This window comes from Oryza sativa, chromosome 4 (genome assembly GCF_034140825.1).
Source record: "Oryza sativa Japonica Group chromosome 4, ASM3414082v1".
Taxonomy (NCBI): domain Eukaryota; kingdom Viridiplantae; phylum Streptophyta; class Magnoliopsida; order Poales; family Poaceae; genus Oryza; species Oryza sativa.
The window spans coordinates 22,105,032-22,122,229 of record NC_089038.1 but is presented as its reverse complement, the minus strand read 5'-3'; the positions used below and the strand labels follow the sequence as shown (position 1 = coordinate 22,122,229).

The 17,198-nt window shown below is 39.5% G+C and overlaps 1 protein-coding gene and 1 non-coding gene across 8 annotated transcripts; one reads left to right on the top strand and one right to left on the bottom strand.

Annotated features, from left to right (window-relative positions):
• Window positions 1–6,850: 6,850 nt before the first annotated feature.
• Window positions 6,851–10,521, bottom strand: LOC107280644 (uncharacterized). The gene is made up of 6 exons (XM_026024917.2): window positions 10,382–10,521; window positions 8,044–8,158; window positions 7,500–7,922; window positions 7,343–7,407; window positions 7,178–7,255; window positions 6,851–7,018 (listed from the first exon to the last, which is right to left on the bottom strand). Exons 2-6 carry the CDS (start codon window positions 8,149–8,151, stop codon window positions 6,991–6,993), a joined length of 702 nt encoding a protein of 233 aa, XP_025880702.1. The 5' UTR covers window positions 8,152–8,158; window positions 10,382–10,521; the 3' UTR covers window positions 6,851–6,990.
• A 367-nt stretch (window positions 10,522–10,888) lies between these two features.
• Window positions 10,889–16,885, top strand: LOC4335907 (uncharacterized). Of its 7 annotated transcripts, none has more exons than XR_010741173.1 (8): window positions 10,889–12,209; window positions 12,342–12,460; window positions 12,552–12,608; window positions 14,130–14,232; window positions 14,831–14,936; window positions 15,564–15,688; window positions 16,028–16,110; window positions 16,421–16,885. It is a non-coding gene; the product is annotated as an uncharacterized protein (transcript). The 7 variants fall into 7 exon arrangements; XR_010741174.1 differs by having other exon boundaries at window positions 16,028–16,115; XR_010741171.1 differs by having other exon boundaries at window positions 12,303–12,460.
• The last annotated feature ends 313 nt before the right edge of the window (window positions 16,886–17,198 follow it).

Sequence of the window (17,198 nt, the reverse complement as noted above, 5' to 3'; positions counted from 1 at the left end):
GAAACGAAAACGAATATGGTATCAGGGTTTCCGTCAGATACGGATAATAATTCGGATATCCGGTGAACAGTGCTATTCGGATATCCGCAGAAGCCACAAGACATACACTATTTCTTTATAACTCTAACTCTATGACCTTCAATATACCTTTTTAGATTTTAATAGTAGTTCATCTCTTAACACTAGTCCACATTATTAATATTATTTAAAATTTTAAAAATATTTATAAATTATACTACATTTTATATAAAATGAGCTAATTATATATGTTGATATTTGTTTCTATTAGAAGTTGAATTGGTTTTCGTGTTCCGAGAAAAATTTGTTTCCGTATTTGTGTCCGATCATATTCGATTCTTATTCGTATTCGAGATAGTCCGTATTTGTTTCCGTATTCGAGCTATCCGTATTCGTTTCCGTATCCGGCAAAAAAATATGAAAACAAATATGGTATGAGCATTATCCGTCCGTATCCGCTCCGTTTTCATCCCTAGATAAAATCAAACGCCTATATTTAAATGAGCGCGTAAAAATAACTTTTTATTACAGTTTAATCATCATGAAACACCAATTACATACTTCCTCCGCTTTTTAATATACGACGTCGTTGACTTTTTAGATATGTTTGACCATTGTATTATTCAAAAATATTTATATAACTATCATTTATTTTATTGATTTATCATCAAATTTAAGCATGACTTAAATGTTTTTGTATTTTAAAATATGATTTCATATTTGTAAAAAAAATGAATAAGGCAAATGGTCAAACGTTTTCAAAAAGTTAACAGCGTAAAATGGAGATAGTATTAATCATCACAATCCAATTCCTTATCAATACTATCTGGATGTATGACACATATACAACACATTATCAAAAACATACCACACAATAATATAAGATTTATAGGACTAAGGAAGGAACAACACCTAGATTTGATGATCGTATAAAAACTCAAATAAAACAGAGGAGAATATGTAGAAGACTCAAGCTTATGCTATGACAAGTACTGAAACTAAATTTTAAAAAGACAAAGAAAAAGGGACCTTTCTAGAAAATTAGAGTAAAGCTATAAGGAAGATTAGTCAACTCAGGAAAATCAAATTGACATGCACTGATCTACTGTTTGGTATCAATCGTACCATGATGTTTTATTTAACCATGCAAAGGTGAAATATTTGGTGCTCATCTTGCAAAATTGAAGGTCAGTTAATTGGGTTAAAATTCTTGAAATTGGAATTTGCTGTGCGAAAGTGAAGCAACAGTATTTGCACCGGTGTTTATTTAATTTGGGAAGAACAGGTAATGGGGTGGCATCGACAACAGTTGTAGAACGACATCGATTTAGGGCTCATTCGGTTTTACAGATATTGATGGGAGTTTGTAGGAATTGAATCCTTAGGATTTTTTTTCCTATATGCATCATTCGTTTTATAGGAATGTATCCTACCAAATTCCTATAAGGATTGTAGTCTTACTAACTAATTCCATAGGATTCTTAAGGAATGACCTCTTGGAAAAATCCTATGAAAAAAAACCTTTTCCACATGCAAAAAGTTGTAGTCAATCGATCATGAAAAAATTGAAGTCGGGTCACCTATGCGTAAACTCAGTACTATTACAAGTATAAACCAAGCTATATATATATATATATACATACATACATACATATATATATATATACATACATACATACATATATATATACACACACACACATATATATATATACATATATTATACTTCGGACAATATTTCAAAAACACTATTTATTCGGCTGATTACTATTCAGTTTACTGTTCAAATTACTGTTCAGTACTGTTCACTTCGAGAGATATTTTAACTTTAGGATCTTTGCAGGGTGGCGAATCCTACTTAGACAGCCTCGGAAGCTTATTTCAGATGATGTAAAGTCCTACTCGGTACTCACCGTATGCCTCACCTATCTGTCTTTTTAGAAGCAATTTAAAAAGATATTCCAAGTCACACTTGTTCTAGCTAAGAGTTTATCGTCTCCCCAGGCAGTTCCACCCGAAGGAAACACTTCTCTACGGATACCGATTCTCCAGACGCCTATGCAAGATGCAGGCTAAAAACGAGAACAAACCGAAGAGGTTTCTCCTATAGGGTCCTTAGCATAAACACTTGTCTAGAACAAACGTGCAGGAATACTTAAGGAAAATTACTTCATATTAAACAGATAAGCTTACATACGGTTTTCCCTTTCGGGAAACCCGAAGGTAGGTACAAGCAAGCTGTTCTTACCTTACACAGCGTTATAACACAACTCCTTGCTTCAATATACTATGCAAGGTAGGCTAAAGTCACTACTACTAAGAACGGTGGAATGGAGGGTGAGAGCGCGCTTGGAAGCTTTGCTCTGAATGGTGTCTTTGTTGTTGTGTTCCCCTCAGCTGGGCAGGCCCCTCCTTTTATAGAGGTCAGGGGTGGCGTCGACTGTGCCTCCTGCTTATCTCTTCGCTACTGTGGATTCACGAGAGCAGGCTAAAGTTGAGGCCTTTCCTGCCGAAAGTTTTATTCTTCACAGGGATATGTCATTCACCGCACCCTATATTGTTCCTTTATGCTTTATAGGGTGTCCTTCTGGATTCCTTCTTCTGGATTCCTTCTTGAGTAGTCTTCTGAAATCTTCGTTTATTCTTCTTCCACGCCCAAATTGTTGATATTCTATTATCAATATATATTGAAAAACATATTTAGCTTAAAGAATTCTATTCATCTGGTTGCCCATGACCACCAAGATCCATAGTGTCCAGATCAGAAAAAGAAACTTCTAATTTCTCATCTACTGCCTTTTTTATTTATTCAAATTTCTGATCCATTTCTTGTTTTAATTCTTTAAGTATTTCTTCCTTTAATTCCTTCTTTAATTGTGGGGAGGCTTCTTCAAATTTTTCTATTATTTTCCAATCAATATATTCCCCATCTAATGGATCCACTCCTTTTGTTAGGCATTCCTTGTATGTGGGTTTTTTAGAATACCCTTCTTCTTTTATAGTCGTTTTAATGGGTATTTCTGGAGTCTTCTTTCCTTTAGCTTTTTTTGCATTTTTGAATATATTCATTTGCAGCAGGCTCTAGATAATAATTTATTCCTAGTATTTTTCTAGCCTGGCTTAGTGCTTCATCAATGTCTTTATCTTTCTTCCAAGATATTCCTCCCATTAATTTAGCATCTATCTTTTGGGCCACAATTTCTTCAAGAGATATATAGACCCCTGGGAGCTTTCCATCAAATACGACATATATAGGCTTCTGTTGGATTATTTCATGATCTTCATTAGCTGACATTAATAACCCATTTATTAAGTGAAAATATTCAGAGAGGCTATTCAATATTGATAACATATATCCTTTTTCTTCCCTTTTATTATTGTATTGGTACCAAAAATTATCCAAGATGCATTCTTGCACTTCATCTAAGATTATATGGTCTTTTGCCTTAAATTTATATGAATTTGGTGGGAATATTCTGAGCTTGTTGTCATCTCCAAATGTGAAGCATTCAATTCCGCTGTAATTCATTGATCTTTTCATACCTGCAATTCAGGTAAACGAGAAAGCATGTCAGGCAAATTATTATCTTTCCCCTTAATATGTTCAAATATAACTTTATAGCCGTTTCCTGTTATAATATCTTCAAATAAAACCCATCTTCTAGTTGAGCTTTTCTTGCTATTTAGCTGATTATAGTACCTACAAATGGCTTCACAATCGGTTATAACCGTGAATTCTTTAAATCCTAAGTACAACCTAAAGGCATTGATTGCATTGATTATTGCCATGATCTCTCTATCTGTATTATTGACAGTTTTTAATTTATAACTTCCAGAAGCATATCTACATATTTTTTCTTCTGATTTAGCGGAAAATTTAGTAGGTCTTTGCTTTAATATAGCACCCCAACCGTGTTGTGATGCATCAGTTTCAATGATAAAGTAACTTTCTTCTAATGGTAATTCTAGAGGTTTTAATTCTTTTACCCTCTCTTTTATTAATCTTACTAATTTAATGTCTTCAGAATTAAAATATCTCTGACCATTTTTTCTTAATTTAGCATATAACGGTCCTGCTAACTTTGCTAAATTATTGATGTGATTTCTAGCATAATTTACAAGTCCTAAGAATTGCTGTAATTTCTTTTTATCATTCATAGCATCAGGAAATTGTAAAATTTTCTTAGCAATATGTTCTTGCAAATGAATTTTGCCCTCTCCTATTTCATGTCCAAGGAAGTTAATTTTTTCTTTGCATATTTCCATTTTCTTTTTGGATAATATTAACCCATTTTGTTCCACCTTTCTAATAAATATTTCAAGATGAGCAATATGTTCTTTGTAAGTCCTTGAGAAGACTAACAGGTCATCTATGTAGACTAATATGAATTCTTGGTTTTCGTTAAATATATTCTGCATTTTTCTTTGGAAAATTGCTGGTGCATTTTTTAATCCTAATGGCATAACAAGCCATTCATAATGTCCTTGAGGACATGTAAATGCAGTCCATTCTATAGATTCTTCTGCCATCTTTACTTGCCAGAATCCAGCTTTCAAGTCAAATTTTGAGAAATATTTACTACCTTGTATTCTATTAATCCATTCTTGTTTATTTGGGATATTATAGGCATCTTCTATAGTATTATTGTTTAGTCTTTTATAATTTATGACCATCCTAGATTTACCTCTAACTTCTTCTGCATGATTTCTTACTATGAACGCTGCAGACCTATGTGGACTTCTGCTTTCTCTTATGGCTCCTAGTTTCAACAGCTCTTCTATATGCATCTTAAATTCTTCTATGTCTTTCGGAGTTGCTTCTATTGGGCTAGTCTTAATAATATACTCTGGGTTTATTATATTAATTTTGCACTCAATAGCATTTTTTCCCCAATATTTTATAGGAATTTCTCCTATAATTTGGATATCTTCTAATCTTTGAATAATTTTTTCTATATCCCTTTTAGACTTAATATCTCTATACCAATTTGGTGCAAATGTTTGTAGTCCTATGCACTCTATATTGGAATTTGATATATAATAGTTGTCTATATTCTCACTAAGCTCATATTCATTAATTCTTTCTTCAGACTCAAGATTAGGTACTTCTAAGTTGTCGAGTTTGGGGGAGGTTCCACCACGCTTTCGTACCTCTGAGATATATGGAACATTATTTTGATATGGGATAAAAGTAATTCCTTGCTCATGTATTACTATGGTTTGTACTGATTGTTGAAGGAACCTTAGGCCAATTATCATGTCATCATTAATCATTGACAAATCTCTTATTGTAATCTCATCTATTATATATTTAGTTGCATTAATGTAAACCTCAATATTATAAGCTAACTGATTATGAATTTTCTTTATTCCGGACATGTCTGTGGAAACTTCTGCCTTATTGTCGTCAATTGTGTGAACTATTTCAGGACATCTTATGAAATATTTGTCATGAATAATATTCTTTGTACACCCGGTGTCTACTAGTGCTAATACTTTATAAGATACTTTGGGTGTCAACTTTATTTTAACAGGAATTCTTATACCTAATATTTCTTTGAAAGGCAATCTTACTATATATTTATTTCCAAAATTAGTTATGGCCTCTCTTAGTTGAATTATTTTAGCAGTATTACTGTCTTTTAGTGTTATCAATTGCTCTTTAAATTCGGTGTTTTGTATGTTCTTATTCTTTAGTAATGCCTTAATATCACAATTATTTTTTAGGTTCTCTAATTCTACTTCTAGTTTATTTAGTCTATTTTCTAACACTCGTACTCTACTAGATAAAGTCTTTTCATCTGATTCTAATTCTATTTCTTTTCTCCATTTTTGTTTATTTACTTTTATACATTCAGCACAAGCTTGTTATATATATATATATATATATATATATATATATATATATATATATATATATATATATATATATATATATATATATATATATATATATATATATATATATATATATATATATATATATATATATATATATATATATATACATATATATATATATATATATATATACATATATATATACACATATACACATATACATATATACATATATATATATACACATATACACATATACATATATATATACACATACATATATATACATATACATATATATATATATATATATATACATATACATATATATATATATATACATATATATATATATATACATATATACATATATATATACATATACATAAATATATATATATATACATATACATATATATATAAATATATATATATATATATGTATATATATATGTATATGTATATATATATGTATATATGTATATGTATATATATATGTATATATATATATACATATATATATATATATACATATACATATATATATATATATATATATATATATATATATATATATATATATATATATATATATATATATATATATATATATATATACATATATATATATATATATATATATACATATACATATATATATATATATATATATATACATATATATATATATATATATACATATATATATATATATATATATACATATATATATATATACATATATATATATATATATATATATACATATATATATATATATATATATATATATATATATATATATATATATATATATATATATATATATATATATATATATATATATACACTATATATGTAGGATGTTAAACTGCAGATCTGCCAGTATCAGGAACTTCATTGCATACAGTCGATCGGCTGCAGTCATGGCAAATCACACCAGCGGTATCAGGAACGGTAAGTAAGGAACCTAACTATCACTACATGTAAAGTCTCCCGGTGAGCACAGATCAATGTACCACAATTACTCTCACTCTCAAAACCACAGTGTGCGTGTGCTATATCACCTTTTTCCTTTTCGGTCTTCACTTCCTATCAGGCACTAGTCGTTGTTCCTGAATCCTGAATCCCTCAGAAGTTTGTGCATCCCAGAAGACGCCTGCAGTTAGTGTAAACAGTTTTAAATTAGACACCATGCATGTCGATCATCTCACGTATATGCACACAAAATTAACTTTAATTAATTTTGCACTGCGACCATGCACCAAACAAGCTAGCATGTCGAACAGTTAGCATGATGACAGTATTGTATACTTACTGATGCATCCTACTGCGACGACCAGTTGATCTGTTCTCTCTGGGACGTCTCCACCATGTTATTGCCTCTTCCTTTTTTCTACAAGCACCAACAGTTAATGTCACACACAACAAGTGATAGATATACGGCCGGTGCTATTTAGGGAGAAAGTTTCAATTTTCAAACCTCCTAGTGGCATCAATCATCCGAGCAATAGGGTACCACATGAGCCTCAGGGCAACCAGAACGCACTGAAATTGAACACGACAAACAATTAGAATTGAACACGACAATTAGTTATACAACATTTGGAGAAATCTGGTATTGAAAATCAATTACTCACCACAGGATCTTCCGTAGCCAATGTCCAGACAAGAATAACGATCAAAGCACTGATTCCTGCAGTGACACTCCAGACTATAGCGATGGTCTGTTCATCCATGGCAGGCGTGTATTTGAATACCTCAGGAGGAAGGCTTGTGAATGACTCAATATTGAAGGCCAGCACGTTAAACAGCAACCCCTGGAGTACTCCATTGCCTGATAGGGCCAGTGGACACTTAAAATGCCGAGGGAAGGAGCCAGCCGCCACACCGATGAGCATGGATAACAGGGCGAAATTGATGTATGCATTCGCCGCAGACATGACGTACGGATTCTTAAGTTTGCCAACAGCAGCTCTCGCGCCACTCCAAAACACTCCACCCAGGCTAACCAACACAAGATTAACGTATCCATTGGCTTGTTCATGCTCAATCTGCTCAATCTGCATTAAAAAGAATGATCTCAATCCTAATATTAACTAGTGGTCAGTTCGATAAGGTTTTCATACGCCTGTAAAAAAAAAGACAAAGATTTTCAATACACATATATACGCAAGTAGCTACCTCCTCCTCTGTTCTCCTATTTTCTTGATATTCAGACTTTGATCTCTTTGTGCATATTTGAACCCAGAATTCCTTGAGGGCCTCCCAGGAGGACTTAGGATCCTCCATGTGTACCCTGCAGTTTAGTAAGATGTATTTAAATGAGTAAACTTCAAGAATATGTGTCATTAAAAATTATTATCTCGTCACAAAATAACTCATTGTTTACACATTCCATACATGTCAATCAAAAGTAAAAAAATAATTAAAATTATCAAATCCCAATACAGTTGTCCCTCTCCCATTGCGTTTGTTCTTCACTTTGGCACATTCTAATGCAACAATTATTTGATAGATGAAGTTATTTTGAGATGATAAGATGGTGAAAAATGAAGTGTTTGAGTTTAACAAAAAAAAAGTACAAATACTCGCTAATGCACGAAATCCAATGCCTACTTTTCAATTTTAACAAAACAATCATATCGCATTCACCATATTTTAGAGAAAGTTATTTCACTTACTACTTAACATCCACTCCCATGAATAATATCCTAATGACACAATTATCATATGATCTTATAATTTTAGTAATCCCATACCTAAAACATATAAGATAGTCTAGTTTTATGTGTATAGTAAAAAATGACATATAAAAGAGAAGAGAGCAAGCAAACTTGTTAAAACAATGTGCTGGAGTATGTGAAAAGGTGGCCCGACGATCACCGGACAAACGCCCACCGTCCCGCGCTCCAAATACGCCCGTCGGCCCGTGTTCCCGCAGCTGGGTGCACACAAGGCCACGCCTGCCCGGCGATACAGACATACAGTCCACCAATGCATGCGTGCGCATCAAACTGTGCGAACCAAACACAGCACGTGTACTCGTCGATCGTGTGCTCGCGCCACGATCAACCCCTATCGGTTTCGACTTTCGAGTCGTCAGCTCCGCCTCGACGTGACGCCGCGAACCGCCCGGCTCGCGCCATATAGGAGTAGCTCCGAAGCGCGCACACCGAGGACAACCTAATCCGCCGCCTGCGAACTTGGGAAATTGAACCCCCCGAGTTTGCCGTTTTCGATTAGACGCGCACCAGAGCGCGTCGGCGCGAACCCTTCGCCACCGCGCCACGCCGCTCGACCTCCGTGCGCGCGCCGCGCCTCCACCCAACGTCGACGCGATCCCCTCGCCACCGCGCCACGTCGCTCGGCCTCCGTGCACGCGCCGCGCCTCTATCGTCGACGCGAGCTCCTTGCCACCGCGCCACGCCGCTCGGCCTCCGCGCGCGCGCGCCGAGCCCCTCGCCACCGCGTCATGGAGCTCTGCCTCTTGCGCGCGCGTCTCCACTGTTCGTCGACGCGACGCGATACCTTCGCCACGGAATTGGCTCTCGACTCTCCCTGGTCCCTGCCACCTAGACTGGCCCCGCCTCCTCGACTCCTCCTCTGCACGACTACACCACGCCGGTGGCAATCGCCAACCCAACGCACCGCCCTTGCACCCGCACATACGGCTTCTGTGCTCCGGACTCGGCAGTCGTCTCCCAGTCCCAGCTAGCTACACCGCGCTTACGCCGCCCGCACGTGGCAAACACGCCGTACCAACAGTCCAACGACACAGCGCCCTCCCTCCTGTTCGAGCGCCGGAGCGCCGACGAACACCAGAAATGCCACCATCCCAAGTCGCATCGTGTCGCGCTATTCCCGACCCCTCCACCGCCCACCGTCTCCGCTCCACACGGCGATTCGCTTCCCCGCGAACGCGCCCTCCGCCACCACGCTGCACTCGCGTAAACCATCTCGTTTCTCGGACTCGAACTCGGAAGACACCACAACTCGACGCGGACTCGCCGCCCCGGAGAACATCACCTACTCGTCGACGCCGTACGGGCCGTACCGCGTCGCCGACTCCCCTTCGTTCTCCCGCCGCTCCTCACCGCCCCCAAATCGCCTACTCCTCCACCTCCTTGGCCCTTGCACCTCTCCGGCGACCAATCCATATCGCTACTCAATCTGGCTACGCACGCGGCCTCGCGCTACCACCCACCCGAGACGAACCGCTCGCTCACCTCCATTTCTTCCCTAGCACGCTGACCTCACCCCCACCAAGCCCACACCCCGAAGACACCACACCACACGTCCACACCACACCACGACTCGACGGGACTCGCCGCGACGAACAACAGAACACCACCCACTCGACGCCGCCGGAAAACACAACCAACTCGTCGGCGCTGTACCGCTCGCCAGAGAACACCACCCACTCGTCGCGACCCCCCACCAGCACCCGTGATTCCGTGAACCGCAACCGAGAACCAATCCGAGAAGGGGAAGGGAGGGGATGAGATAGTTGGGCTCGTACCTGGTCTGGTGGTGGCCGGCCGAGGAGGAGGATGCGCCGCCGCGCCGCGGGAGGAGGCGTCACCTTGTCACGCTCCTCGCCTCCGAGGCGCCGGCGCGGCGAACCCGATCACGCCGCTCGCCTCCGAGACTTCGAAGCGGCGAACCCGATCACTTCCACGCCGCGCGATTGGTTGGCGAGCCAGCCACGAAGAAGAAAGGGGTCGAGGCGCCGGCATTTTATAGGGGGAGGTGCTCTCTCCGGCGAGGTGGGTCCTTCTCAGTTCAAATCTATCTCGCTGACAGGTGGGCCCAGTCCAATGTGGACGACGTTGGTTGGCCCACCTGTCAGCCCTCTCGGAGGGAGGAGGCTGCGCCGGCGAGGTCACGTCATGCTCTCTCTGTTTACTTTCGCTGACAGGTGGGTCCAGCCCTGCGCTACGGTGATTGGCCCACACCTGTCAGTCACCTAGCTCCGGGCCGGCCGGTTTGTTTTGGGTCAAGTCGACTTGGGGAAGGGGGGAGAGGCGTGTGGCGTGTGACGTGTGGATTCCCCTCTCCCCGTTCAGTCGCCGCGGCGGCGTTGCTGCCGGCGGTGGCGGGGCGGCCGAGGTGGCGGCTGCTACGGCGAGTCCGAGTGGATGCGGCGGCGAGTAGGGCCAGCGCTCGAGCGTGGTGGGGCGGCGGCTGTGGCTTAGGCGCTCGGAGTTGAGGCGGAAGCGCCGCGCCGCCTCCCGATCCCCTCCGCGTCACGGCCTCACTCGTCTACGCCGTCGCGGCCAACTCCGTCCCCTTCCCCGTCGCCACCGCGTTCTTCTCCTTCCCTTCGTGCGCCTCATGGGTCGCCGGGAGGTGGCGGCGGCGCGCGGCATGGTGTCTTCGCCGCGTGGGCGTCGTTCTTCCCCTCGCGGATCGGGCTCGACTGCCAGGTTCGTTGGTTCGATCGCCTGCAGCTTGTGAGCATTTCGTCGAACATCTGCGGAGTGGTCCTTGGCGCGCTGCCTGCGGGGTGGTTCTTGATTTGTAGTTATCAATTTCTGCTACATATGGCTGACGACTTATGCTTGTTCACCGAGAGATTGTTTGGGACTCTGGGTCTTTGGGGGGGGGGCGCATTTAGTAGAACAGTTTGATAGTACTCTACAGATGAGCTCACAAACAGCCCAGGTTTCTCCTCAGAAGGTAGCAAAAACAGCACTTCTGTAATCTGATGGAACAGTGAAGGTGAGGGAAACATGTTACATAGACATTGAAGCAGCACTGCATAATCTGGATGTGGCATAGAAGTGTATCCAAAAGTACTGAGCAAGGTGAACTGCATGGCACCAAGACAGAACTTCAGTCAAACTTTAGTCTAGAGAGTAATCCCCTTGAGGCACAGTTTCCTTCTTGAGATGTTTTCCCCAAACAAATGGGATGCCTGACATTTTTAGAAGCAAAGGAGTATATTCAAAATCTGTTCTGACCCCTCAGTGACGGTCGAGTAGTTTACTGACCACTTAAGGACAAAACAGAGTCTCAGCGCTGAACAAAATGAGCCATTGACTATAAAGCAGCTGAGATTTTATGGTCTTGAAAAGTTGGGGCATCCTTCGATAGTGATTATATTCTATCAGTTGCTTCTGGTATTACTAATGGAAAACCATCCAGCAATGGAGCCACCACATCTGTTGAGGAAAGGTAAATCGAAGCTTCAGGGGCAACAGTTGATCCTAGGACATCTGATGCCAGCAATTCTAAAGGCAATTCTCAGCTTGGATCACAAAAATCTGCTGAAAGGAACGGTATCCCTTATCTGGAGAGAAAAAAACAGGTCATATTGATGGATCATCAACACCTGGAAGCTAATGGTAAATACAATTTATTTTTCTTGATAGCCTAGCAACATAATTTCATTAGGATAAAACCTTTATTTGTACCTGATATATTTCCCTCTTGTTAAGATTTAACTCAGGGTGCTCTTCATTCAATGGTTTCGCCAGATTCATGCGACATGTTAATATGACTTGGGTTGTGCTGTTGCTCGGTGGAGAAGATCGTTAAGTATCTCCTGGCATGCATGCCACTGCCGTCGACATTCTTTCTTGATGGCCGTGAGCAGGTTATATTCTATCCGGTGTTATCCCAGGTGATGAGCATCCCGTTTGATTTTTTTCTTTGTTTACATTGGTTAAGCTTGATACATTTTTCAGGTTTGCTTCCATGGATCAGTTCGGTTAGGCAAATCTTGTTGCAATGCAGAGTTCTAGGTATGAACAGTTCATATACTTCATATCATAGTTGTATACAGTGGTTTCTTCTAATCATTCCCATGCGATTCCTGAGAGTAGCCAAGTCGGTACATGGTCAGATATTAGGAATGCGCTCTGTTGGGTCAACTAGCTGTATATGTTCTGACATGTGCTCTGTTGCTTAGATTGTTGTTTATCTATGTGCTTGAGGGAAGTATTTTTAACCTGTTGAACCTAGAGCTCAACAACTCCTGGTGATAGATTAGTTCACTAGAAGAGAGTCCTTTAGTTGTTCAGGGAAGATAAGTGCAATCTTTTTTATGTTTAGGCCTATTACCTAAGAGTCAAAATACCCAGGATTGTGACGTGGAACAGTGCTCCAATATGAGTAGTGACCAAAGCAGATTAAATTGAATTGTGAACTCTTTTACCAAGTGAACAAAGGCTGTAGTGATTCATATAGGCAGGTCAGTACTAAAATCCTATTGATCAGTATAAAATTGCAATCTCATTTGCTGTTGCCTTTTTCTTGGTGGTCATAGGAGTAAACCCTTTTTTCATGCTTCAAAGGCATATGGTTTTGTATAAAATTCCATTGCTCAGTATAGAATTTAAAACTGTCATTTTTGTCTGAACGAATAAACTATTGGTCTTCTCCAAGATTTGTTCACTAAGTTGCAACCGATAGCACATTTCTACATTTTCTTGGCACGGCCAATTGCACCTCCACAGTTGCCTCGTATGCTACTGCGACATTTCTTATTATTCATTCCTGTTTCTTAGAGAACAGTATTTATTTATGCAAAATTTCAACTTGATGTATTGAGGATTTTAGAAGCTTTTAAAGATTACTGTGAGCACATAGTGTACTGTCCAGAGAATTACTCAGATTCATTTATTTCTTTAATGGATTGGATTTCATGTAAATTCAGTTGCAATCGCTGGATTTGATGATGTAAATTCAGTTGTGATCCTTTAAGATGATTTTCAGTTTTGTATATATATATAGAGTCTCTTCAAGGCATATAACATGAAATTTAGCATGTACGAGAAGATTATAATCAGTAGACCAAAGAAAAGGTCACACTTAGGACCAACCAATTTTGATTTATCAAGTGCATGACCCTTGATAAATTTACTCGTGTGCGATGTCCTTGACTGCTTCCTGAAGCACCAACCAATTTTGTTTTGAGGAAAACATCAACTAATTATGTATCACCTAATAGGGTAATATCCAGAACTTGTGATCTTAGAAAATGAAACCTTATTCTTCTGTGCCAAACTGCCAATGCCTAATGGTTAGAGAAATAAAGCTACAACTGATTGGTGGGCACGTGGCAAGGGCAATAAAATCCAGTCGGCCACTCGAGCAAGGCAAGCCGAACGCGTGCAAATCGGCGTGTGTTGGCCCTTTGTTGCGATCTTTGCTTGCAGTATTTTCATATCTGCCATGGAAATGTTTCTTTTCCAAGCACGCTACCCAGTGCCAATTGAACAGGACAGTTATTCACTATTATCATTGTTGCTTTTGTTATCTAGGTCCATCCAAATGTCCCATGTTTGCTGTTTACTCCAATCTGCCCGCACTCATTGTCATTTAGACTTGTCATCCTTCCTGATTTCTGCACGACTTGAATTGAAGGTATGGAGCAATCAACATTCAACAGCCGATAAAATGTTTATGTTTTCACGCAACCTTTATTATCATCCTTAATTAATAATGTTTACTATGACTATGTAACTCAGACTCTAGTAGCAGCTTTAGCTCCTGTTTTTAACCCACAATACCACAACTTGGTTAGCTAACTGGTAAAATTTGCACATTCTTTTGGAACTGCCATTACATTTGCAACTTCCACAGATACCAGATGATGCAAGAAGTCACATCTGGGTATCATTTGATGGCAAAACGAGGCAGCAATTATCAAGAGTAGACTGTTCAAATATCCATGAGTCAGCACCCACTCCCAACTGTTAATAAATCTGACCAAACTGGTGACTGGATCCGCAGCTTGATCAGGTGCCTGAACTGAAAAGAGCGACTGGACCAGAAGGCATTATAGGCTAGTTTTCCCTTGTACATACATAGCACTACACATAGATACACCTTTTAACAGGTGTAATGCCAGCAATGGCTAATTAATATTCGATAGTATAGTTCCAAGCCATCTAATGTCCAACCCAACCAACTACGTGTTCTCTTGATTTAATTGTTGATACATTGCTCTTATGTCTACTAGAGGATTTATCAAAAGCTATTAATTTGGTGCAAACGCGAAGAAATCTGGTTGAGAATGATCGTGTTTTGCTAAACCCTGCACATCGTGCTCAACAGGAATATGAAAGGTACGCCGAAATTTTACTCAGTCTTTTTCTTTCTTAACAATAGATATTTACTGAATCCAGCTAGAACTTTACTGGCATAAAGCATGTCTTGTGTGTCAATGATTGTCGGTATACAGTATGTAGGACTGGTATCAATGTTTGTTTCTATGCCCTTCCATCCTCTTTTGACTTGTTCCTTAGAACCACAGTATTTCATTTTGGGTATTTTTTACCAGTACATATGTTCTCTTGGAAGGGGGGTTTTGTTATTAATAAGAATTCTAACATACGTTTCAAATACATTTTGTTCACTGTGTGCTGCATAATGCTTGTGCCAGCTGTAACATTTACCAATTGAGCAGCGTACTGTTGGGATTCATGAACTGAAGCCATACTCTTAATTTTGAATTGATAACAAGTCCACAAGATGTTATTTAGTATGCTGATGCGCAGGGAAAAATAATTATTTGCAGCTGATGTCTATCTAAAACAGGAATTGCAATTTGGGATGCACTTATTTATCACAAATAATCCTGCTTTTTTTTTGTGTTGGTCTTGAATATTTTCTTATATTTGGTGGAATGAATCTATGTTCCAGCTTACTACGAGCACGTTTTAAGAATGGTTACTGATGTTTCCTTTATATAGGGTGGCCAGCTGCTGTCTTAGTGGTGAACAAGAAAAGATGGTATCAGAACGGTGTTTGTCAGAACTGAGAAATGCAGTTCAAGAGGCTCAGATGTTTTGAGGATTGCCAACCTGTTAGGGGTTTGGTAAGTATATAACTACCTTGTATTTACAAGTTTCTTGCTTCATTACAAACCCTTTAAGAACACAATCCGAGGGCCAGACTTCAATTAGATTATGGCAATGCGGTCATGTTGCGATTGAATGAGAACAATGATTATGGCCTAGAAAGGATTCTCAGTCCAGTCCTGGCGTGGGTGTTCTCATCCACGCATTGTTCTTGAGGGAACTCATTTCAGTTCTTATTCTATTATCCAAATTATCCATTGTGTTAGAACAGGGTTAACAAAATTGAGCTCGGTTTTTGTGAAACCGCTGGTGGTTAGTTTGTAGAAACTGATAGATTTTAGCTGGTTTTCGTACAGAGTTGACTGAACGTCGCCGGTTTTTACTGTTTTCCACTCGGTTCTCAGCAAACAGGTGGGGAGCAGTTTTCACTTCCAAAATGGTAAGGTAAACCTTAGTTAGAAACTCTTACTGAACCACCCATACGCACAAATAATCATGTCAGTCAGCTCAAATATGTATGAAGGGGAAGTGGTTCCTCTGACGTGAACTGCCACATGACGTGGTCACTGGCAGGTGGGCCCGCAAGCGGTGGGGCCCACATGTCAGCCACCACGTCCCTCTGACTTCACGTCAGAGGATCCCAATCCGTATGAAGGGGTACCATAGCATTTGCCTGATTAGTCCATTCCCCACGGTTTATATTTTCCTTTATGCTCCTCTCCATCAGCTTATTTTTACTTTACTTGCAGGTTGATGAATGGCATGAACAACCAGCAGCAATAGGCGTTGACTGGGTGACAATAGACGGGCAAATCGTTGGTGCCTGGATCAACCTCGTATAGCAACTTCACAATGGACATATTCGGGCGAACGCTTTGCCATGTCCACGGCAGGCGATGACTAGCTAGGGCAGCTAGTTACGATCTACAAAGTAATTGATTTCTTGTGTGAGGCCTTGTTTAGATCTCAAACGTCACATCAAATGTTTGGACACATGTATGGAGCATTAAATGTGGGGGAAAAAAACAATTACACAGTTTGCATGTAAATTGCGAGACGAATCTTTTGAGCATAATTACGCCATGATTTGACAATATTATGCTACAGTAAATATTTGCCAACGACAGACTAATTATGCTTAATAAATTCATCTCACAGTTTACATGCGGAATCTGTAATTTGTTTTGTTATTAGTCTATGTTTAATACTTCAAATGTGTGTTTGTATTCTTCAACAACTTTACACCCAAAGAACTAAATACACCCTCAACACTAATAATACATCTCAGATCTCACCAACAGAAATAGAAGAATTTCAACATGAAAAGAGGATAGGCTGAAACCTTAAGAAATCTGAGCTCCTATCTGAACCGTGAAATGTGAACTGATAGGCTTGAAATTTGAATGAACTGATAAGCTTGAAATTTGAATCAAATTTTAAACTGAAACGGTAGCTTAAACTGCAGTGCTTCGCTTATTAATTCTTTTCCTATCATATGATTCATTGTTAAATATACTTTTATGTATA